General features: G+C 41.9%; 2 protein-coding genes across 5 annotated transcripts in view; one reads left to right on the top strand and one right to left on the bottom strand.

The window, feature by feature from the left end:
- COL14A1 (collagen type XIV alpha 1 chain) overlaps positions 1 to 15,085 on the top strand; it is a 123,730-nt gene extending 108,645 nt beyond the window's left edge. For 3 of the 4 annotated variants that reach the window (XM_055800415.1, XM_055800416.1, XM_055800414.1), the window contains 7 exons: positions 48 to 119; positions 2,097 to 2,132; positions 2,562 to 2,628; positions 3,128 to 3,316; positions 11,526 to 11,603; positions 12,638 to 12,793; positions 14,152 to 15,085. In XM_055800415.1, coding sequence (XP_055656390.1) covers positions 48 to 119; positions 2,097 to 2,132; positions 2,562 to 2,628; positions 3,128 to 3,316; positions 11,526 to 11,603; positions 12,638 to 12,793; positions 14,152 to 14,477 — 924 coding nt within the window. In that variant the 3' untranslated portion in view covers positions 14,478 to 15,085. Of the gene's footprint in view, positions 1 to 47; positions 120 to 2,096; positions 2,133 to 2,561; positions 2,629 to 3,127; positions 3,317 to 11,525; positions 11,604 to 12,637; positions 12,794 to 13,584; positions 14,072 to 14,151 lie in introns of those variants that run through there. The other variant, XM_055800417.1, reaches the window with a different exon arrangement.
- A 4,528-nt stretch (positions 15,086 to 19,613) lies between these two features.
- MRPL13 (mitochondrial ribosomal protein L13) overlaps positions 19,614 to 25,275 on the bottom strand; it is a 39,165-nt gene continuing 33,503 nt past the window's right edge. The window contains exon 7 of the mRNA XM_055800424.1: positions 19,614 to 19,830. Within this exon, the coding sequence (XP_055656399.1) occupies positions 19,806 to 19,830 (25 nt within the window). The 3' untranslated portion in view covers positions 19,614 to 19,805. The remainder of the gene's footprint in view (positions 19,831 to 25,275) is intronic.

Raw genomic sequence — 25,275 nt, 5'->3', positions numbered from 1 at the left:
GATGTTGATTGTCATCACCACTGTTTTCTTTCTCTTTTTCCATGTAGGGCATACCTGGTGCTCCAGGTGTTCCAGGTGTTACTGGAAGCCAGGGGCCACAAGGTGATGTTGGAGCTCCTGTAAGTAAAATAAATATTGCTATATTTGCTGTTGTGCATTAGTTGGTTTCTGATCCTGGCTTCAGTGTTTTACAGTGATGCCTCAACATTTATGGCTTATGATCTGTTTGCAGTTAGTGGCTAAAAAAAGCATCATGTTAGTCTGTCTTTGTTCATTCTTCAAAATTAAATCTATTTGTTGATCTTACCTACAATGTTTGGGATATAGGGATTACAGAGTCAAAACACAAGACGAAAACACAGAAGTTAAAAACATAACCCTATGTGAATTTGTAGTCTGTATGTAATTACTTTCCCCTTTTTTCCCCTTTGCAGTTCAAGCAACTCTTGGGAAATTAAAGTATGCCATTTACTAACCTAAATATTTCCAAATTATTATTCTGATTTTCAAACGATGAAAATATTGCATGAATAAAAAGCTGGCTTTTGTGGTTACTTTGGGTTTACATCAGAAGTACTGACTAATGATCAGAGCTTGTTGTAGGTTGTTATTATAGATTTGACCGTCAGTTTCACTGAGTGGAATATTACACCCTCGATTAGCATTAGCTAATGTACCTAATTAGCATTAGGAACCTCTAATACTAGGTTTGTCTTTCAGATATTATTTTCTGTATTATTAAAACCTCCCAGTTTAACTAGAAGAAAGGAATATATCTATAAAATGAGCGTGTATATTACAGAAAAGAGAGGATTTACAGTGGACCTCTTTTTCTCTGTAGCAGTTAGTATTGTGTATTCATATTTTAACATTTGACCACTTGGTTAATTATAAAGCCCGCTTAGGTTTTTTTCCATATATCACAGTGAATGTTCTATTTAATTTTTAGAGAGTTCAGAATGGGATGGTGTGTATTTCTGACTTGATTTGTAGAATAGAAATTTTTCTTTCCAAAATCCAGTCTGCTTTGGAGACTTAGTCCAGTGCAAGCATTTTTATTTCGTTAGGTAGAAATGAAATGATTGATAATATATAAGCAAAGATAATTACCTAATGCCCAGTTCTGCATAGTTTCTAAGTGTAATCATGAAATCTACTAAGGAGATTTGATGAGCTATGGAACTTATTACTATCAACGTATAACATGCTGACTATTCTGTTCCTGTCCAAACACATGTTCCAGATATGGAACTAAATTTCCTAGATATTCCTGTGAGTCATGTAAGCCCTCTGCTGTGAATGTTTAGACTCTAGTCGTTCTGAGAAAACAGCTAGGTGGGTGAAAAATTATTAAGCTTCAGTAACTGCCTTTCCCAAAAGGTAGGGTAATAGAAATGAGACCTAGAAATAATCTTGCAGTCTTTGTAGGAGTTTCTTCTTTCTCAGGATAGAATAAGCTGTGCTTTAACCATGCACCAGTTGGCTGGTTATCTCTTCATGCAGACATTTCCTCACTTTAGGAGTTTCTGAGAGATGTCAATCCTACCCCAAAAGTTTCCGTAGGTGAAGCTGTAGCTGCCCTGGACAACTTGTTCCAATCCGTAATGATCCTTACCATCATTACATTATTACGTTATCTCTAATGTCATACTTAATTTTCTGTGCAGTTGAATCCCATTGCAGACTCTGTTCTTAGAAGATGCAGAGTCTTCATGCAGCAAATGCTACAAATTTCAGACATATTTTGTCACCCACCAGACTTCTCTTCCTTATACTCAGTGATAATTAGACCCAGTTCATCCATGTGAAATGCATCATCTGGTGACCTGCGCTTGCTGCCATTTTAAACAAAAGAATTCAGTATATGACAACTCCCTGAGAAAGTCATTGTTGCCATGTAGTTGCTGAAGATCAACACTTTGTTGCATACAGAAATGGAAAAACTGTATTTGTTTTTGTCATGTAGCTTTCTGAAACCTTGCTCCTTGTTTATTTTTTCTCCTTTTACTGTAATGCTGCAAGGGAGACTGCTTAGGTGTTAAAATTTGTGAGCAAGAACAAAATGAGAATTATTTTTTTATTGAATCTTTTCATAGGGTCCTCCTGGAGCTAAGGGTGAACGGGGTGAACGGGTAAGTTTGTGTTCACATTAGCCACCATTTTGTTTCCTGTCTGGCCTTCTGTTTCATAAAAAGCGTTATCCAGCAATTAATGTTTCTCTGTGTTTACAGGCACAATAGTTTTCTCTATGCAATCAAGCAAACTTTCCTTCTTTTTCAGACATTGTTTTATATATAGCTACATTAATGTGTTGAAGGTGAGAAGTATGTGCCTTTAAGCATGCCCCCAAATCTCTCTTTAGGGTTATCTTCTCAGACCTCTGTTTGATGGCTAAAAACAGTAATGGGAACCAGGGAAATCCCAAGACTCCTTTGGCTTTTTTTCTCATCTGAGAGGACACAATGTCTCAGGGATAATAAATGCCTTTAATTACTTTAAGTGTTTTGGAGCAGAAACGATGCAACAAATTGTGTTATGACACTGCTGCTGTTGTTATCCAGGGTGATCTCCAGTCCCAAGCAATGGTGCGTGCAGTTGCCCGTCAAGTGTGTGAACAACTCATCCAGGGTAAATCCATCGATAGTCAAATGTTTCTATTTCTAGAATAGATCTTTTCCTGCTACAATTACTTACAAATATGAGGCTTTTCAAAGCATCCAAGGGGATCTGTTTGTTTTAGGCTAGACAGTCAGGATTTGTGTTTGAACTAGGTTTATGTTCAACTGGTTTTCTATCCAACTAGAGCTGATTAGCATCAACCGTCTAAAAAAAAAAAGCCTGAATTGTCTGAAAGATATCGTATACACCAGCTTCTGCTGCAGCAGATTTAAATTTTATAGACATAAAATACAAAAAACCCCACCAAAGCAAGGAAATAAAATTCTACGTAACAGTTCTTCTATTTCCCTATTCCTTTTCCTGTTTCTTCACCAAAAAGTGCACAGCTTTGTATTATCAAAGCATGACAAACCACAGCCTTGAGGACCTGCCAGTGTTCTATTCAAACTCAGCTGAACCAGATTCTCCACTGCAACTTGAACATTATGACCTTTTTTTTTCCTGACAGGTCATATGGCCAGATATAACTCAATTCTGAACCAGATTCCAAGTCAGTCTGTCTCAACACGAACCATTGCGGGACCTCCTGGTGAGCCAGGACGGCCAGGGGCTCCAGGGCCACAGGGTGAGCAAGGATCACCAGGCATGCAAGGGTTTCCAGGAAGCCCTGGTCAACCAGGAAGACCAGGAGAAAGAGGTAGGCTTCGTACTTCACACGTACAAAAACATACCTCTGCTTTCCTGATACATTCTGATGGCTCGTGTCTCCTGGCTAAAGGTGAGAACAACAGTGTTCTCACTAGTTGATTGGTGAGCTCAACACAGACCGTAATGAAAGCTCCAGAGACTCAGTCATGAAGGTAAACGCAGGCTTTGGCACGTGTGATTTGGCAGGGTCAGGCAGAGATTTAATGCCTAAACAGATGAAAGATTGGTAGCATCTAACTGGGCACATTCCATCACAGCATGCTTTCATCTTAGAAGGGCTCTGAAGTGAGATGGATCGCTAAATATGTAAGCAAAGGAGCTTTTGAAGAAAGTCAGCTGCAAAACTGACAGGTCCATGCTGGGGAGAGATTGACGTTTTCTGCTAAACTTGAAATATGTCAGTCTGAACATTTCTTAATTATGATCATCTGAAAGGAGCCAGGTTGATGATAAGAGGGGAAAAGTTCTAGTTTATGAGGGGTTGAGAGGATCAAGGAGAGGAAACGGTGAGGTCAGAAAGAAGTAATACAATTACCTGTTCATTTAGAAGAGTTCTTTTCTGTATTCTTTTTTAGGTGTAGGCTAGATCCCTTTTGCCTTTCCTCTAGCAGCACTGCCTAATAAAGAAACAAGCCTCATGTTTTGATTTACTCTCTCTTTGTGCAACCCTGGCAATCTTTGGTGTAATGGAGTAGCAGTAACTTCACAGAGGTAGTACTGAGATCTGTAATTGTGAAAGTGCTTTGAAAACCATTGTATGAGGACGTGACCAAAAACCCAAGAGACAAATTCTGATATTCAAAAGCGATGAATTGGTGTTGCTGTTACAAAATCTGCTAACTGGGATTTTAAAAATTAATAGCTATGAAGGCTGCTCAGTTCTGGAGCTTAATAGTTTCAGTTCACGGTAGCCATGATGACCAGAGTTAAAACATTGTTTCCAAAGAAAGTCTTTGCGTGAATCTGTGAGTGTATGGGTCCTTTCTTCTGCTTAAGACTGTAATTCTAATTGCATTCTTGAAAAAAAGAGGCAAGGTTTAGGGCACTGGCCTCTCAGTCATGCTGCTGCCTGCTCCAGTTGAGCAAACACCAGACACTGTCCAGAAAGGAGGAATGAGGGAGCGGGAGACAGGTAGAAAAGAAAATTGAAAGAGACTGCAAGTAAGGAACTGACTTTAAAAGAAGTGACCTGGGGATGCTGAATGTAGATTTCAGAGTAGTTGCTTCCATACTAATGCTAGAGTATTTTAAATGGCTTCTCAGGCAGGGTCTGTTTTAGGACACAGACTAATTTTGGTGGGGCTTCAGGAATGGAGGAACCAAAATGCCAGGCTACGAAAAGGGAAACCTGGCCAGTGCTTAGCATGTATTTTCCATTGTCTTTGTTGTGCTGAGGCCCAGACCAGCATGTTGTACTACTATGAAATCACAGTTAATAGATATAGTCATTTAAATGAACCACAACGTGGATTAACCCACTACTGATAATAGCTGGGAAGCAGCGTTGCCAACAAGAGTGAGTACAGAAATGGTAAAACCACACTAAAAAAGAATATTACTCTTTTCCACTCATTTAGGCAGGTAGTGCTTGTGTGGATTTCATACCTGGTAAAGAGCAAGCTCTTATCAAGCATACTTGAAGAACTATTAGCAGTCAGCCAGAGATCTCTGCAGATTTTCATTAAATGTGATGCCGAATGGTGGGTGTGTTTTGCAGTATTTATAGCTTAAAATTAGATTGTTTTAAGAATCAAGAATCTATATGTAAACTTAAAGGCAAAATAATTGGCTCGTTCATTTGAAGTGAAAATGGATTTTAGGACATTCATGTAACTGGAGCCTTGCACAGAATCTGGAAGGAAGAGGAAGGAGCTCATTCAGAAACTAGGTAAAAATATAGACTAGTTTATTAGTCCTTGAGGATTCGATTTCTTCAGAAGCAACTGAAATTTTAGACCGATGTGTGCTTGATATAGAAGCAGTTTTTTTAGCAGAAAGATACCTTTTGAGTTGTACAGACCCTTGGGATATTTCAGAATCCATTTCTAAGGAATTGCTCTAAGCTAACCTCAAAATGCAGCAGTGAAAAGTAAAAACTATTTTTACCAGCTTCATGCTTGTGGAAAATGATTGGAAGTTTCTTGTGCATTCCCAGTTCTCACTCGATTCCAGCTACGTCTCGGAGAGTCAAGTAGCAGACTAAAATTTCTCTGCTTCTGGATAGAAGGGGGTTTAGTTTCCAGTGAATACAGAGAGGGAGGGTAAATGGACTCGGCCCCCATCCCTTGCTGTGTTCTGAAGCATTGTTTGTATTTAACTTGTTCAGCAAGTCATGATGTACAGTACTGTCCTGAAGGTCTCCAGACAGCCACTTGGAAGTCTTTATGAGCAATGTGTTTCTTTTCGCTGATGTCATCGGCATTTTGGTTGTATATGAAATCAGTTTAATGTTCAAAACCAGTGCCAAGTTAGCAACTCTGAAAAGTCAGACTCCACCTCTGAGTACAGAAAATGCACTGCAACAGCAAGAGCAGTGTCCGTAGAGCGTACTAAAAAGTAATAGACATTAGAAGGAAAAAAGACCTGTTTGTTTATCGAGTAGCGTTGCTTTTGTTCCCTCCGGGTTCAAACCATTGGTGTTGCTGCAAGAACCTGTTACTGGCTCTGAGCTGCATGGCCAGGTGCTGGTAGACTGGGAAGAGAAAAGGTGGGGGGAGGGTAGATGTTTCCTCCTGCTCACCTCCCCTGCCCACCACCCATTTAATCCCAGCCTGTAAGAAGGGGGAACTTCTGAAAGCAGTGTGTGGAACTGGTTAGAAATCCTGCACCAAAGAGAGCTTTGCTGGAAAATGTCAGCAGTGAGAGATCTTGACATCAGTGAACTTCCCTGCTCACTTGCCTGGCCAATACCTTCTTTTCCCTTGTTTACCTTGTCGCTCTGCCAAGCGTTAATCAGATGTTTTGGAAAGAGGCTTGGATTGAGCGAGTGTTTTGGAGTTTTGTTGGAAACCTCCACATGAACTTCTAGGTCCAGGCTGTCCCGTTCCTGGATGTATTCTCTCACTAGTAACTGAGCTGGTCCTTCCAAGAAAGACCACCTCGGTGAGAAAGGATAAGTCATGGTCTTGACAGATTCAGTGCTCAGTGTCTGTTGCCAGCTAAGATCTGCTTTTCCCAGTGTAAGCCTAAGTGAACGGATTAGGATCACACTAAAAGACATTTGCTATTTGGTTTTCCCAGCTAACTATTGTTTTAGCTGTACATTGTGGAGTCTTATCTGTTGTATTTTTCTAATGATGTGAAAAGAAACCTCTCTGGCAATCTCAGTGTTTGTTAGCAATATTTGCCTTTTACTGGTGCCCCAGCAGGCCATTTGAATTGGACCAGTGACTTAAAGATTAAGGAGGCTACATCGTGTAATCAGTCCCCTGTAGTATATAATCCCAGATAATTTACCAGCATTTTGCTCTTTTTACATATTTGCATAAATGTAGAAGTTTGAAAAAAACCCCAAACCCAGCCACTGATAATTCACAGCACTCATCTCTATTTTAATTTTAACTAGTTCACAGCACTGGTTTCTATTTTTGTTTCAGCCAATTCTTTTGTTTCGATTTTATGTTTATGAACTAGGACTTAAATAACTAGTGCCTGGCTTCTCAGTGCTCGGGAAGTAGTTGGGCTTCCACAAAATAATTTATAAAAGTAAAGTTTCAGCATAGTTTTTTCTTCATTTTTCTTTCTCTGCTTTTTATAATACATGGATAGTTTTCTCAGCTTTGAGGAAAAATGTGAAAGAAGTATAAAAAATTAGGCTGAGGCACTTCTAGCTTTCAGATGCTGTGAAAGTGCAATTATTCTTGACTACTGCTCTTATGGACTTCTGCTCTTATGACATGTCCTGAAGTGATACATAAAACTTAGGCTACTCACTCCATCCCAATATGATTAAAATACAGTAAATACCTAACCTGTCACTGGGAAAGTCACTATACTGAAGTATAACTTCATCCGTATCTGCTTCCTGGCTTTACGTGAAAGAATTAGTTAAACATCTGTTATCAAAAGCCACCTGTTTACAGCTCTGATGGCAACATTCCAACGATATTAAATGGAACTTCTGCCGTTTGAGTCAATTGAATATTTTCATTTCCAATTTTAGCTTCGTCTGGATAAAAAACCCATAAAATATCACCATGTGATATGTTACAGTTACAAATGAGTATCTTTGAAAGAGGACATTTTTGATAGCAGTTTAATTTTTCTTAGTTGCAATATGCAGTTCTCCTCAAAGGACAGTATTCTCTTAAAGACAAAAATAGATAAGCAATACCTAAGATTTTATTTTCTGCAGAAACCATGGTCATTTAATTTTCTTTGCTAGAGAATATGCTCATGATTTTGGTTTTGTTTTTAATAACTGATGCTATCAAAGGTATCTTTAGCGGAATGTTGAAAATAATTGATTTCATATGGTTGTGATCTCCATGGGGCTGAAAAATAAGCCATTGCTTATTTTGGATGGGGACAAGACATAAAGAAAGTGGTTAGTGTGAAGGGGGAGAGACAGTTTGATGGTATTGCTGTAGTGTGTCCAGAGCACAAATATGAAAACACTTACTAGAATGTGAACCGACTTAAACTCAAATGACAAATTTTGATACACGCTTTTATCCCTGGGAGTGATTAACCATGCAGTAACATACATGGAGAGTGATGTCTGGTTGACTTTCTGTAAGCTGTGCTCCAGTGGAACGCAAAGATGACCTTGACAGAAAGCGAAATGGGTGAATTTTGAATGTTCTGTCATTTATAGGAGGGAGCCATTAGCTATGACCACAAGAGGTCTGTGAATCTGTTAGCTTACTCTCATTAAAGAGCTTTTGTTGGAAAGTCCATTCGGGAAGCCCGTGGAGTGCTTGATTTCATAAACTCATGTGAGTTTTGCCTTAGGAGAGGCTATTCATGCACTTGGGTAAACTTTATTGGAAATTAGACTAAAAGAAACCTGAAGCAGACTTGTATCTTGGCCTGCAGTATGTTTGTTTTAGGAACCTGATATCCCTGTGATTTCAAAGAAGGTTTGCCCTGCACAAAAGCTTCATAACTTGTTCCAGAATGAACATTTTATCCTTAGCCTGGGCAGATTTGTTTCATATTTATCATTTCTTACTGTAGCTCACTCTGTGAACATCACGTATGGGTGTGTGTTCTTTTATGTGTGTAGAATAATAACTGAGTGCATGGAAGGCTGTGATTTGAAAACATTGTGGCTGTTGTCTTTGAAGTCACCATGTAACGTTATTGTACAGTAGGATAAGCAGTGGTCCTTGTACTAAACATCTGTGTAGATTCCAGATGGTTATCGTGGGCCAGCCTTCTTATGATCAAAGTAATCCACACATGCAGACTTTGCCTTTTGCAACTGGCAAACATTTCCTTACAGGTCGCGTCTGGCAAGAGACAGTGTAGATGAGCTGGCCTTGTTAAGAGGCCTGCAGCAGAAGCAGGGAATTGCAACAGAAAAAAACCTCTCCGTATGTTTGAAGGAGGCCAGGGCTAAGCAAATTTTTAGGTATCTGCAAACTGCATTTGGAATGCAGGACAAGAGGTTTGCCTGAAAAATTTGCCTTTATGAAATGGGTGGAATTCAGTTATCGGTCACAGATGACGGGTTTTTTTGGCAGGTTCCCCCTGGAATATAAATGTAGGTTAGAGCCTATACCTGCCACCTAGGGCTGCTCCCTGCATACACTGTGCAAGGCAGTCATTCATCGGCAGTTCTGGATAGCCCTTCCAACTGAAACTGCAGTCTCTGCTAACAAATGCTGGATTGCAAACAGGAGGTTCACACTGGACTCGGAAGACAGTCTCTGAGGGCCGGAATCCCATCTATTATGTTGCTAAGAATCCCAGAAGAAAAGATGTTAGCAAATTTCAAGATGCCTCAGTAATTCAAACATTTAAGACCCATTGACCTTCAGTCAATCACGACAATCAATCAATGTGTTTTGCAGGCAGGAGTTCGAGCCTCTGGGTCAGAGCACGTTCTGGGGTACACCCTGGCACACGTATTCCTACGCTGGTCAAAGGAACATTTGGCAACACTTCTGATGTGCTGATGTAGATAGAGAGTAACGTTAGACTCAGAAGAAACTGCTGCAGCATTGTAATCGTCAATGACTAAACAGTCAGCACAACCAAACACAAATATTTCACTTACAGTAATAATTGTATAAACATTTTGTTACCCATAAATTGAGGGATGAAACATCTAAGACCTTGCTCTGTCTCACCCAATATCCTCTGGAAGTAAGAGGAAGATAGATACCTGGTATTTGCAAAATAATTTGCAAAACATCACCCAGGTTATCACACCTGCTCTTTTTTGACACTTTCTGCTAATTTATTTTGGCCATGGTATTTCTGCACCTGGTGACCAAGTCTCTCCTGTAAAATACAGTGTTACTAGAAACACTTGGAAAGTTTTGGAGACCCCCTAACGGCAAATGTTGTGAAAAGTAGCTATGGTTGTATAATTTCCTCTATGAGAAAACAACCGGTCACCAAAAGACATTAAAAAACAAACTAAAAAAGCCCCAAAATTATGCATTCGAAGGAAATAAAAGGTACAAGTGGGAAACAGGAAATACCCAAACTATGCCAGGACACTGGCAAAAAGCCCTGTAGAGGTAAGACAAAAAGCTCATCATGCTTAGGTTAAAAATGATGAGCTCGGTTTGGAGTTACTGATTGCAGCGGTGTGGCCTGTGTTTTCCACGACTGGGCCACATGATGTGTTGCCATGGGAGCCTCCTGGTCTGTAGAAGACCTAGAATTCCTCAGCAGATACCGCATCCCCTGTAATTCAGTGGACTCTTATTTTGTAAACTTGATGTGAGGAATTCTTTGTCAGTGAGGAGTTTTAATTACAATTTTTTCCACAGTTAAGAGTCTGTTCTTACTTATTTGCTTCCATCAGAAACTGGCTTAGGAAGGAAAAAAAGAAATCTTCTATGGCTCATTGCAAAAATGAGGTGTCCTCCAGATGTTTTTCCCTAAGAGGCAACGGTTACCTGAGCAGAAGGGAAGGAAGGAGGCCAGTCAGTTGAAATTGTAGATACTGCCCCATCACGGGCAGCAGCTGTTTCTTTCTACTTTGTTTTTACGAAGGTGCTCTATATTGGCTTTGACTCTGAAAGTGTGGAAGCTGTGAAGCAGTAAGAGAAATTACCAGTGCTTGGAGGTCTGGAAAATGGGGGGAACGACCCACAAACCAGCCTGGATTTGGTGTCTTTGAACTATCCAAATCAAACAGAGACTTTATGAGAGTTTCCAAGTTGTCGGTGGAAACTCAGGGTCTGGAATTCGTAGTTTTGACACCTACTTTAGTTTGACACCGCTCATTGTGATCACTGCGTATAGAGTGTTTTTATAGGATGCCATTGTGGTACTGCAGAAGGAGATGGAAAGCTGGAAGAAGGTAGTGCCTTCTCTGGGTTACTAGATCTGTGATCACCATGGATCAGACCCAACGATAGAAATTTAGGGCTGTGAGCAAGTGCAGGAGCACAACTCAATGGCGGTGCATGTTGGAACATCAGTTTTGTGACTGGGAAACTCTTGGACTGGGCTTTGTTTGAGCAGACGGATTTTGAGTGGGCTGAAACTCCTTCCTTGTGTTTTAGCAAGACTCCGCAATAACCCACGGTAACTCTCTTCGTTTATGTGTGGGACCATCTTAAGCTGAACCGCTGTTTGGTGGGTGAATGTTTGCAGGAAAATTGGCTGCAGCATTAAAACTTTGACTTTTCTGGGCCACACAGTAATTTATAGACAGCTTTGTGAGGCTCTCAGGATTCTTCTGACTTACAATAGTTGTACCTTGGTGTAGTCCAGAGGCAGCTTTCCAGCAGGAAGCACAGCCTGGAAACTGGCCGATGCCTCTGCATACCACCTCGATGAAACCACCATGGCAGCAGGAATGTTTAAGACCCCAGGAATGCCATGTTTCCCTTGAGAGGCTGTCAGGGAAAGGAGGGAAAAAGAACCAAATAATTCTTTATTTTTACCGCCTTCCTTCTCTGCCGTCTGTTTTTAGATGAAAAATAACATATGGAACTGTAATCCTGGTTAAATAATAAACACCGCACACAGTTTTGCTCAAAATGTGACTCTGATGAGTACTATTTCCTTAGGTTTACCGGGCGAGAAAGGAGAAAAAGGCAACCCAGGTGTTGGAACGCAAGGACCCCGAGGCCCACCAGGATCTACAGGTAAAGTAGTTATGTTTGAGGCATCGGGATTAGACCACTCAGACCCGTGTGCAAAGCAGCCGAGACCTGCAGGGCTCGGTCGTCTGCTTCTGAGGCGGAAGCAGCAGAAGAGTCTGGTTTCAGGTACCTCAACTATCATAATGTTCTCACTACGTAATGTGACGCTGTGATGGGCCCTGTGATGGCGTCATCGCTCACACTATTTTCCTTTTCCCTGTGATAAACTGCATCTCCAAAGATTTCTTTTCTTAATGTTTTAAGAAGGTGTTCGGGTTTTGGGTTTTTTTGTTTGTTTTTTTTTTTGTTGTTGTTGTTGGGGTTTTTTGTTTGGTTTTGGGTGGGTTTTTTCCCCAAAAAATGGGGTCTGGAAGGGGAAAAAATTAATCTGGACTAATTACATCTGTTTTCTCCTTGACTCAAGGTCATACCTAACTGTGACTTGACAGAGACATTTTTATTAATTAAGCATGTTAATCACAGGGATTTATATTTAGCTCCTGAAAGCGCAAAGAGGCCAATATTCACGTTCTGTTGAAACAGGTGTAAAATTGCATTGACTTCATTAGGAAGTTCTGGCCGTTAGAGCACCAGGATCAAGGCACAGCATTCCCCAGAATCTGCATGGAAAGGCAGCGGGGAGGAATCGAGAGCTGCACAGGCATCCGGGGCTGCCCTCCCCCATGAAACCGCCTTTCTGAATGTCTGATGCTTGGTGAAACATTTGCTCTAAATTTCTGGCTAAAAGCTGTTTCTGGCAAGGAAGGTGAAGCAGCGGCCAGAGAGGGAGGCTCATCAGGAGCGGGTCTCCTCTCTGGCTGCTGCTTTGTTTCTCTTGCCAGAGGAAGGCTGCAGCCTTGCCCTCAGGTTGCCCAGGGGAGTCAGAGCCTGGATGCCTAGCTCCTCTGCTCAAGCTGGCCCCTGGAAGTGTCTGCAGCACACTCAGTGCCATGTTTTCCAGGCCTGGAAAGGTGGCCTCAGCTCCCCGCTTTTATGAGAGATGTTATTTGGATGTTTCATCTCCCCTTTCTACGCAGGACCTCCAGGAGAAAGTCGAACTGGCAGCCCAGGACCACCAGGATCCCCAGGCCCACGAGGTCCCGCTGGGCACACAGGGCCCCCGGGCTCACAGGGTCCTTCTGGCCCACCGGGGTACTGCGATCCATCCTCCTGCGCTGGTTACGGCATGGGAGGTGAGTAGGCAGGAGTCGGGGCGGCTGCCGTTTGCTGCAGAGGTGGGGATGGCATTTTCTAACAGCCAAAGTAAGATGGAGGCTACTGGTGAACCTTGCGCTAAAAACGTGGTAGCTCCCTAAAAACGTGCGTGTCCAGTGATTTTTGTGGGACTGCAGCACAAAGAGAAGACGACCCCAGCGTAGTGACCAGAGGAAGCCCACCATCTGATCCCAGCCTGTAAAACGTGTCCCACGCAGTGGGCTTTTGTCCTGTACATGTTTGTGTAGTTGTACGAGCCTGCTCCATCTCAACAGTCTGTGTGTTGACCCCCCCTCCTCATGTTCTCGGTGGCAGAGGTTTTACATTTGTAGTTTTTCAAACGTGTTGCTCGACCTCCCCTTCCGTGTGTGTGCCTCCGAACGGCATGAGAGCATGACCCTTACTAAACCCCCAGTAGTGTAACCTGACACAGGGATGCACGTGTCCGTCATTAACCAGTGAAACAAGCCGGAGAAAATGATTCTTTCCACATCTTCTCTGTATCCTACTTTCCCGCCTCGTTACAGCACGGAGAGGCCATGGGAGAAAGTTAACACAATTACCGAAAATTACGTCGCCCAACCTAAGATCGGAATTAGTAAAGCACTAGATACTATGAATGTTCCACACAAGGCGTATTTGATGTTTACGGTTTAATCTGCCCGTGAGCTGACGCGTATGTTTTACTTACCTGAATGTTTTTGTTGTCGTCTCTTCCTACCCTTTCCTCCTCACTTCCCCTCCCCGTCGTCCCGTTTCCTGTTTGAAGGCCCAATCCCTTACAATGGCTACCAGTCCCGAAGGTGAAAGGCTCATTCTGGTTCAGGTCATTTGGCTGAAGGTCAGAGATGGATGCTGAACTGCTCTGTGCTTTCCATCAACGAGATTGACTACCACTAACGAACTTACTCGCTGCTGTACATGCACTTAGCTTCCTTGCACTGCTAAAAATTATTGCCTGACCCGTTTTTTGCCTGTTCATCGTGTATTCTAGGCCATAATTGGAATAAGCTAAAGCAGGCAGATTGTGCAGCGTATGAGCGCAGTATTACAACTGGACATTTGACAAATTCTGGTGGTGGTTTCCAACTAACTTGGCTGTCTGTTGGTGGGTTCCCAATTGCTCCAGCTTATTCATTTTGTTAAATGTGTTCACTGTTCCTTTATGTGAATAAAAGATTTGTATTTAAAGATTATATATATATATATACACACACTCACATTATATATAAATATATCTAGATATAAAAAGTCAAGTTCCTAATGAGTGCTTTAATTTTCTACTCCCCTTCTCCTGTGTTAACCGTATGAATACTCTTGGTGGTGGTGGGTTAAGGTGGATACGGTGAGCCAACTGATCAAGACATCCCAGTAGTGCAGTTACCACATAACTCCTACCAAATCTATGACCCTGAGGACCCTTACGATGGTGAGCAACAGCCGTACGTAGTTCACGGGTCCTACCCCTTACCATCCCCATACTCCCAGTCCTCCTATCCATCACCGCATCTTGCTCAACCAGAGTTTACTCCTGTTCGAGAAGAGATGGAAGCTGTTGAACTGAGATCCCCAGGAATTAGTCGCTTCACAAGGAAGATAGCCAAAAGGAGCGTCAAGACTCCAGTACGCAAAAGGGCAAATGGAAAGAAACCCTCTCACTGAACTGTTTCAAAAAGGGAAACATTTTACGTGCAGCTGTGTTTGGCCTTTTGTCCAGGTGCCTCGCCTGTCACAGGAGATGTTTACAGGCTCTTATCTTAAAGGAGAAAAAAAGAGTGTACATGACCAGTTGACACAACAAATAATGGTAATTATCTTGCATGCCAGAAACTTAGTTTGTTAGTGGGGTGGTGCTAGATGATGATGAAAGGTCACTTGTAGATCTTTCCCTGGAGTACTGTTCCATACACTATTCCAACTATATCTACAAAAATGCATCCGGCTAGTTGGTGTACTTAGAACCATTCAAAGAAGTTACTGTTTTGTTATCCGTGTTTTTCCAGTAGATTATATTCTGTTAGTTTTGGATTAATTGCTTTACTAGCAGAGTAACCCGACTAAATTCACCGGAGAACAATGCATAATCAGGTTTCCTTGAACCCAGCTTATTACCTTGTGCAAAGTCATCTTATGTTAACGGACTATTATTTTTTTAACCCACATTATATAAATACACAAGAATGTTCATGGGAGCACGCTGATAATTTATTGTGAACCTCTTTCATTTCTGTTTTGTATGCAAATAAAAGTGGCAAGCTTTTATATGTTAATTTTGTATTTGCTTGATTTTTAACTTGGAACAATTATCTAGATCTTCAGGGGACAGAATGTAAAGAGAAGAAAATACCTTTTCCTTTTCCAACACTTCCAGGCAACAGTTCTATTTTAAAGGATACAGGCACTTAGTATAAACAATATTTAGCCTTATTTTTAAAATATATGAACAAGTGTAGAGAATAACTGTGAGATGAGGTGGTCTTACAGTCTGTGGAGGTGAGGTTTTGCATATTGATGTGCCAAAGTCAAAAGAGGGGCAGGTACAGTTGCCAAGACAACCTGGATCAGCTAATGAGGAGAGGAAGGAAAAACCCCAACCCAAGCACTTGAGGAGCACAGAGCGATTCATTATGTTAAAACCAAACCAGGTCAATTATAAAGTGACAATAAACAGCTTTGAACAGCACTATGGAGACCAAGCATCAAAGCCAGATTTAAAATAGCTCAAACACATTAATTTAAATTCAAAGCATAGATTTGGAACACTTTTAATCCAGTGCTGTAACAACACAGAGAGTGGATGGCCTGTGGATCCCGGGACTGTTGTCCTGCTTGCCGCTGTCTGGCTGTTGTCTGTTCGTGCTCAGTAAGGAAAGACCTCTCAGCTTTTGATCTAGTGACTGCCAGAAGCTCTCTGAGCTCACCGGGAAGGAGACGAACGGGTACCTTCACTGTGTAATCACAAATTATCTGGCCTAGAATTCAACATCATTAATAACAAACAGTTTGTACGTGGGACTAACACCCGCAGCTGTGTATATCCCAGGGCGAGTTCTGGCTAGGTGGCTGTATACCTTTCTACGCCGTGTTTGTTTTCCCGTTATTTCTTGCACCCTTAACTCCCACCACTTGCCTGGGAGAAAGGTGAGAAACGTTGATGGAAATGTGAGTTGAATGTCCGTTCCGTACCTGGACTTGCATTTAAAGTAGAAGGGAGAAAAGGACAACATAACTTACAAAATTTTATCTTTAAGCAGCTTCACCCCAGTTTACAGAACACTAAGGCACTAAGCAAGCGTGGCTGCGCGCACATGCCTGTAGGCAGCACAGCATTGTTAGAGAGGCATTGTTAAAATTACACGCAGGATATGGCTGCATCACGTGATTAATTTTCCTGCTTGCACTTGGCTGCCAACACCCACGTTAACCTACCCCAAATGTGAACTCCCTCTCTGCCCCCTTCCCGGCTGGCTCTCTCGCACCCCCGCTGTGCTCACACCTTCTAGAGTCTCCCCCACGACTTGCCAGCGACTCGGAGGTCACCGATGGAAAATCCGCATTCAAGCAATTCTGCCCGTGTTGTCTCAGAAAGAATCTGAGCCTCATGTTACAGTTCATAATTAATTTGCACCCTAGGCTGGTTGTCGAGTAACACTATAGCCAAATCTCAAGTTCCTGTGGGACCAGGAAGAGTGGTAGGGCAAAACCAGGGACGTAAGGAAGACAGCACAGACATAGTCAAACTCATCAAAAATAAGACGGCTGGTGTTATCTGTCCCATATTTGAAACTGACAGTAACAGCCTCACCAAACTGCTGAGTGGTCACCTACACTGCACCCCTCCAGCACCTCCCACACCAGCCCCCACCGCGTGGGCTGGGGGAGCAGCTGGGAGCAGCACTGCACCCTTCTGCCCCCGGGGGACCCAGCGGACCCGGCCTGTGGGCTCCCCGGCTGCGCGACACACGCGACCGGCTGCCGGTGCAACCGTCTTCCCTCTCAGGCCATACAGGATGTACACGCAGTGAAGTAAACTCAACTTACAAACAAATGAAGTAGGCATACTCATTACAATTTTATAACTTAACTTATATACTAAAGCGCAAACTTCAATTGCACTAGTTACTTTGCTTTAACTTTATATCTATAATGACATTTACTGGCACCCTGCTAACCAAAATGCTTCACGTATCATTGGTCATACGTTCGCTTGGGTATACCTTGGTAATAAAAACTGACTGGTGGGCACTACCAAGTTATAAAAATATTATTCAGGATTTGTATGCTTGCCAAAAAAAGTAAGACGCAGACGCATATGGTCAACATTTTCTCCAAAATGCAGTCTCTGAATAACCAGGAGTGTCTCCTATTTTTCCAGACAGCCTAAGAAACTGAAGTTGGCGACTGTGAAGTATTTAGCATGTGATGAACAGTTGATGCCACCCAGATCTTACCAATAAAGTGTATGTACTGTGTCCTTATACAGAAAAGAACATTTACTTTAACTTACTGCTTTAAAAAGTACTTTTACTAGTTAACTAAATGTGGTTACGGACTTGGAAATGAAGTCTGCACACTCACTGGCTAGGAACGTTTCCTGGGATAAGCGCACCTGAAATGCCAAAGAAATACCCAATAGCAAACCATTATTTCATATGATGAAACATGATTATGAATAAAACCATGTTTTTCTTCCTGTATGATGCTTGTATAAAACCAAACTAGAAAACACAAGTTTTCCTCACCGAACATTGTAAAATTTGGCAGATAACACATCAGCATTTTCTATGATATAGAAAACAACAGGTGCTTCATTTATTTGCACAACAGCTTTGCCTTGAGGGTTACCTGTGCAGAAAAGTAATAATGAACTTCAGGGAAGTAATTTGCAGAAGCAATATAATTTTTCAGACTTACTTTGCATCACTGAACACTTAAGTTCTGTTTCCTCATTTGGTTTTCATAATAATGTTGCCACTGTGTTGTTTAATACATTCTTTAAGTAAGGAAGGTGTGCTCCTGTGACTTGAATCAAAATCAGATTTGGGCTTAAGATGGGGGGGGGGGGGGCAAGGAAGAGTATCTCCATGTGATCTGCCTTTACTGTCTGTTATTCCGGTAAGTTCTTCAACAAAATCTATACTATGTTGGGCTGTCAGCAGACCTACTCCTAGAGAGGAAGAGTCACTTAAGAAAATACATGCTGCACCACCCCAGACTGGTGCTTTAGCTGGTAAACAGCACCGCGAGTCCCAAGTGCACCGTCTTCAAAAGCTATGCCTAGTTGGAGTGGTGTTCTCCTCATCTACTGTCCAAGGCAGGCAGAACAATACGGGTATCGACTCTCCTGTTGACAATCAAATAGCACCTCCATATCAAGAATGAAATAATATTAGGAGTACATTTAGTATCATTCAGCAGCTAGAAAGTAGGGAAGAGTCAGCCCTGATGCTGTCGTTCAGCACACTAGAGATTTAAGTACAGAGCAGACTAGCAAGAGCCTAAAAACCAGTAAGATTGCAAAAAAAAAAAAAAAAAAAAAAAAAAAAAAAAAAAGCAGCAGCACTTCTCACTCTGCCCATTACTTGCCTACATTCGTTGCGCAGCTCCTGGAAGCAGGCAAGCATACCTTTCCCAGCAATGGCCTGCTGGTTGGATTGGATGCAATCTAGCAGACAGCATCACCTCTGAAATTCACGCTCTCCTTGCTGCTCTTGCAGTATTCCAGCAATGAGTTCTGCTGGGACTGAAACATCATGCTTCCAGCATCCAAGAAACTCCAGAGACTGTAAAATGCTGCAGCCTTCATCTCTGTATACAAACAGGCCCTCTGTAAGCATCAACTGATTCCTCCTTGTCATCATTTTCGGTGCTCCAAGCACACCCTACGACATACCATATCAGAAGATGGCCAAACCTTCAGGATGAAAGACAATCTATGGTCAGTGAGCAAATACTACTGTGGTCATAAAACAGGCTGAACCACAGGCAAAGCATGTTGTGCAGAAAACCTCTTTCCAGAAGGCTGCTGAAAGACTGTGAGAGAAACTCCTAAAGGACATACAAAATGACCATCACATCATCTCACTACCTCCTCATTCCTGCAACATGCATATTTTAATAATATTTTTCTTACCTCTAACAGGACTACAGTATGCATGCATGTGTATTTGGAACCTGCTCTGCTTTCTCTGAAGAGGTGTGTTTTTCTAATGTAATTTCGCTCTGGAGTAAGTGTGATTTTGCTTACCGCCACCACCACAGTCACTTCAGTGGGTACTGTCACCTAGAAAGATAAGGAAACGGCAGACCCACACAGACACGCGTTCAGCAAACCCTCACCACTCAGTCCATGCAGTATATACACTCCGCATCCAAGCAAAAGCTTTCAGAAGGACCACACAATCTATTACAGGAGTAAGAAGTACTGCAATAAGAAGTGGCTCAAGCCACTGGGTTTTTTTACATCTTCTTCCCAAAGACACAACAAGTTCTCTATGAACAACGCCCTTTTTCTGAACTAAGACTGGCATTCATCACGCTGGGTAAAGGATGGATCACCTGTTTAACCAGAAAAGTGAATCAGATCACTTACTGACAGGGCGCCACTCGTGGGAGCTCGGTGACCAGAATCACTCACTGCTCTTACTGGGTGTAATTCAAGTTTTGCAGCTTTTAGAGTGAGATACTTCACAATGTACTGTCTCCATGAGATGTAAATATTCCCTACAGATGTATCTATTTTTTAATAACAGTATTAAAAAAATTAATTAAAAAATACCAGATCACACAACACACGAGTATGGGTGGTATTAAAACTATAATATCTATTCCTAGCTGTTTCAAATACAGTAATTTTTATAATCTTTCCCATCAAAAACATCCTACATAGAAGGATTGACTGAGATGCACTGGTACTTCCACATTAGAAGAATTCTTTTGTAAGGAAGAGAGACATTCTTGATGGCACTTCTTCTTCTTCATTTAATGTTATTATCTCCTTCGAAAATCTTTAGGTCTGGAAAAAGAAAAGAAAAGGTGCTTAAGAAATGTATAGCAACAGTGGCTTTGCTTTAAGGATGAGATAACAGCCATGTTTATTTTTATTTCCTTATTCTGGTGCTTGGAGGTTTTGTGCTGAAAAAGGGTATTTTCTGGATTACATAAGACAGACAGAACAAATCAAAGTAGTTTACTAAGACCTCTAAGAATTTACAGACATCAGAACTAGCTGGTCAAGGTGTTTCTTAGAAGCCACTCCTAGTTTCCTAAAGCAAAACAAAACCCACCTTTAACTGAGTGCGGTCTCACAATGACTTTAAACACTATTATTTGTCTCCAGTTTAAAAAAATGAATAACCCATGCATAAGATGGCAAGTTTTAAGTTAACAGCACAGTCCACCACAACACTACTAGACTAAATAAAACTGATGATTTAAAGGAAAACCTATTTTGAGTCTTAAAGGTTCTGCAATCCCTTCTGCTTGGATAAGAAATGTGGAAAACATCCTGACAACAGACTGCTGTTTGTAATCCTCTGCAATTTCCTATTCAAGCATATGTCACTCTGCCTGCCACACATCCACTGGCTGTAGAAATGACATTCTCCCTGAACCTACAAGGTCCAGACTAGGTTGTGGATTTTAGAAGAATGCTCAGTTTGAAGGCCAGCTGCAAGCCTACAACGCTAACAGGTCCCAAACGGAACCCTAACATTAAACCCAGTTAAATCTACAACGGTGGTAAACTTTACCATTAACTTTGTTCATCACTGCAAATGAAAAGCAGATAGCAATGGAAGCAGGATGCTTGCTTTGGAGACAGAGAGTTCAGATGGCTGCAGAGATGCCATGCAGAAATCTAATACTTAATTAGCCATTAAAAGAATCTGTTGCAGATCTAGTGTTTTTCAACCGATAGCACTGCAAAGTGAAGTCGTTCATGCAATTCTTGCACGAGCCTGTAGGTTCTTACGTGAAAGCAACTCTGGAATTCAGTCTGTGCCATTCCAAGTGTATCGTATTAAATCTGATTATTATATGAATTTTAAAGAACAACTCTAAAGAGCTAGTGTTCATACTGTAATGAATCCTAAAGCTTCTTTTTTTCCCATTTAAATGGAGTACTCTCTAGTAACATTTAGACTTGTGTCTTTTGTGCGTGAAAGAACTGCTGTAAGCACCATATACATCGTTTACATACTTGCTTAGAGTTGGACTTGAACGCAGTCAACATTTGATGGCTACTATGCACTGGACAGTCAAGACCCATTTCCTAGAATCCTGGATTGCAGTATTCAGACACATTCCACATCTTGTTACTCAGATCTCACCCCTGCATAACCAGGTTATATATTTCTTTATATCACAGTTTGTACTGTATCAAGAGAGCAGGATTTTGAAAAAATCTCAGCAGTGACTTAGACACCACCTAGACAGGTGGACCAGTGCTGAAAGATTTTAGAGATACAGCATGGTAAAGATGGCATTGTCTTGCAGCTTATAGTTGTTACTCTCCTTCTTTACAGGCCAATTCAACCTCTTGTACCCCGCTTAAAGGATTTTGCATTTTTGTTCAAATAGCACATTTAAAACTTCAGTCTAGGGTTATGTTGGAGTGCTGCAGAGCCAGGGGTCTCATGGTACTTTGTTCTCGGGTGAAAACCCAATTATTATTTTTTCCTTGCTTGTAATCTGCATTTCAACCTTAATGCTCATTGTCTTAAAAGTTATATGCATAAAACATTGGACTCTTTAGTTTGCAGTCTTACAAGGTTAATGAAGCTTAAAGACAGGATTTTCTATACTGAAACACTTGTGTGAACAAATACAAAAGTTTTTAAAGCCTTTTCTATTGCCACAGTAGGCTTTTATTGCCTACTAAGTACTTGGCTTTTGGAGGCCACAATCTCTGCTTTTAAAGAGTCCTTGACACTAGGGAAACTAAACTTTGAAAAACACTGCCTTTAGCAACAGTGTTATAAATATTTTTTCAGACGAAGAACATGAATGCACAAAAACCTATTCTACTCAGAGAGAATTATGAGCTACTTGTGAACATCAATGGATAACTGCTCATTGATAAATGACATAAATCCACGCACAAGTGTTCTTCTTTGATGGCAGTGCTTTTGCCCCTTCTCAGCAAAGCACAGAGATTATGCATTTGGAACAAAGGAAATGATATCTCCTAGAAGAGACGGTTCAGAAATTCACCCAAAGGCAAGACTTCACATAGCTGCTTCTCTCTCTTTCTTCTTTTAATGTTTTTTTTTTTTTTTAAAGGTAACATTCTTTGGGAAAAAAAAATTGCTGTATATTGACAGCAGGCTCCAAGACAAGGGGAATCAGGAGGCAGAATATGGGAACTAGCATCTCTGAAATCTGTGCCGAAAGGCGAAGTATTATGGGTTCACTGAAAATATGCAACATTAGTCTGTGCAGCAGATGTCTGCCACCAAAACAAGTAAAAAAATATTTGTCCCACTAACATTTTATACTGCACATAAAAAGCATTAAGACACAGTCCAGTGAATTCTAGGCAAAACACTCAGCAAATTAAATTAACATCCAATTACGCGATGCCTCTCAGTCCTTCTCTCTCTTAACAAATACTTTACCATTGAGTAAAAGAAACTGAAGAGCTGGTCCAAAGCTCTGATTAAAGATTTAAAATCTCTTAAATTCTCTCAACTTTTCTGCATACTCACATCTATTAGAAAAAGAATACAGCTGATGTAAAATTCTGACAGTCCATGCTCACTGAAACTTATGAATAGGTGAACCTGCATGTACGTGCAGTTCACAGCATCAGTTTTTACCATGGAAAACAAAAGGTTCTCAGTGATCCCCACTGTAACTGGCAGCAATTTCTTCTTCCCAAAACTTTGCAGAATTAAGGTATTTCACATAAACATTGTCTTTCAATACAGATGACAGCCCTACACTCTTGAATGCTGAAGAAATCAAATGGACCAAGAGTTTTCCCATTTACAGGGAAACTAACTTTTTTGCTCTGTACCCCCCTTCAAGAACTAAGACTGAGTCAAACTAAACCGTAGAGCATGGGCTAAGATTTTCTCTAGAGGCACAGCAGCTCTGGTTCAGCCTGTTTTATAATTTAGTTTCTCTTACTTCCTGTCACATTCTTCCAAGCTCAGGAACATCCCAACTAAGAAAGCCAGGCAAAAATATCAGGAGGCCTCCATGGATGAACAAGGAGCTCCTGGACAAACTCAAACACAAAAAGGAAGCAGCAAGGACAGGTAGCCTGGGAGGAATGAAGAGAAATTGAGCAGCCAGGGGTCAGGTTAGGAAAACTAAAGCCCTGACAGAATTAAATCTGGCCAGGGACATCAAGGGCAACAAGAGAAGCTTCTATAGGTATGCTGGTGATGAAAGGAAGGCTAGAGAAAATGACAGCCCTCTCCAGAAGGAAACGTGAAACCTGGGACATGGAGAAGGCTGTGATACTCAATGATTTTTTTTGCCTCAGTCTTCACCAGCAAGTGCTCCAGCCACACCACCCAAGTCGCAGAAGGCAAAGACAGGGACTGTGAGAATGAAGAACTGCCCGCTGTAGAAGATGAGATTTGAGACCACCTAAGGACCTGAAGGTGCACAAGTCCACGGGACCTAGTGAGATGCATCTGCGGGTCCTGAGGGAACCGGCAGATGAAGTCACTAAGCCACTATCCACCTTATTTGAGAAACATAACCCCCATTTTTAAAAAGGGAACAAAGACGACCTGGGAAACTACAGGCCAGTCAGTCTCACCTTGATGCCCAGCAAGATCACGGAGCAGATCCTCCAGCAAATGACACTCAGGCACATGGGAAATAAGGAGGTGATCGGTGACAGCCAACATGGCTTCACCAAGGGCAAATCATGCCTGACAAATTTTGGTGGCCTTCTACAACAGGGTTACAGCATTGGTGGATAAGGAAAGAGCAACTGATGTCATCTACCTGGGACTTGTGCAAAGCATTCAACACCGTCCCACGCAACATCCTTGTCTCTAAACTGGAGAGACATGGATTTAAACAGATGAACCACTTGGTAGATAAGGAATTGGCTGGATGGTTGCACTTAAAAGAGCTGCAGTCCACAGCTCCCATGTCCAAGTGGAGATCAGTGACAAGCGGTGTTCCTCAGGGACTGGTACTGGGACCAGCACTGTTTAACAGCTTTGTTGGCAAAATGGACACTGGAGTTGACTGCACCCTCAGCAAGTTTGCCAGCGATACCCAGCTGAGTGCTGCAGTCAACATGCTGGAGGAAAAGGATGGCATCCAGAGGGACCTTGACAAGCTTGAGAGACAGGCCGGTGCAAACCTCATGAATTTCAACAGGGCCAAGTGCAAGGTCCTGCACACAGGTTGGGGCAATCCCAAAGACAAATACAGGCTGGAGAGAGAATGGGTTGAGAACATCCATGAGGAGAAGGGCTTAGGGGTGTTGATGGATGAGAAGCTGGACATGACCCAGCAACGTGCACTTGCAGCCCAGAAAGCCAACAGTATCCAGGGCTGCATCAAAAGAAGTGTGGCCAGCAGACTGAGGGGAGTGATTCTCCCCCTCTGTTCCACTCCTGTGAGCCTCACCTGCAGTACTGCATTCAGCTCCGGGGCCTCCAGCATAAAAAGGCCATGGACCTGTTGGAGCCAGTCCAGAGGAGGGCCACAAAGATGATGAGAGGGCTGCAGCACCTCTCCTGTGAAGACAGGCTGGGAGAGTTGGGGTTCTACAGCCTGGAAAAGAGAAGGCTCCAGGGAGACCTTATAGCAGCCTGCCAGTACTTAAAGGGACCTACAAGAAAGCTGGAGAGGGACTTTTTACAAGGGCCTGTAGTGACAGGACAAGGGGGAATGGCTGCAAGCTGAAAGGGAGTAGATTTAGATTAGATATTAGGAAGAAATTCTTTGCTATCAGAGTGGTGAGGCAACCAAACAAGTTGCCCAGAGAAGTTGTGGATGCCCCATCCCTGGCAGCGCTCAAGGCCAGGCTGGATGGGGCTCTGAGCAACCTGGTCTAGTGGAAGGTGTCCCTGCCCGTGGCAGGGGGGTTGGAGTCTTTGAGGTCTCTGCCAACCCAAATCATTCTACAATTCTATGATATACCTGAGCATACCTCTTTGTAACCCAATACTCTAAAACACTTTTCTACTCAGATGTGTCGAATTTTTAAATAGCCTTGAATTTGCCTTTATTTTGAAAATAACTTCTATTCTTCTCTCTTGATAAGTGAAAGCTGTTACTGGTAATAATTTCAGCATTAATCCAGTCTACAATACAGGGAAAAAGTATGATATCAGGACTGAATGTGCATGCATTAAAAAAAATAATTCTGAAACTAAGTCTCATAATGTAACAAAATAAGCTAAATGCCTCCTCAAAACATCAAAATCACAGCAAGTGATAAACCCACTTGAGACACTCAGCAAGTGATAAAAAAAAGACAGAA

The sequence above is a fragment of the Falco peregrinus genome, chromosome 3 (genome assembly GCF_023634155.1).
Source record: "Falco peregrinus isolate bFalPer1 chromosome 3, bFalPer1.pri, whole genome shotgun sequence".
Taxonomy (NCBI): Eukaryota; Metazoa; Chordata; class Aves; order Falconiformes; family Falconidae; genus Falco; species Falco peregrinus.
This window is presented reverse-complemented; position numbering and strand designations above follow the sequence as displayed.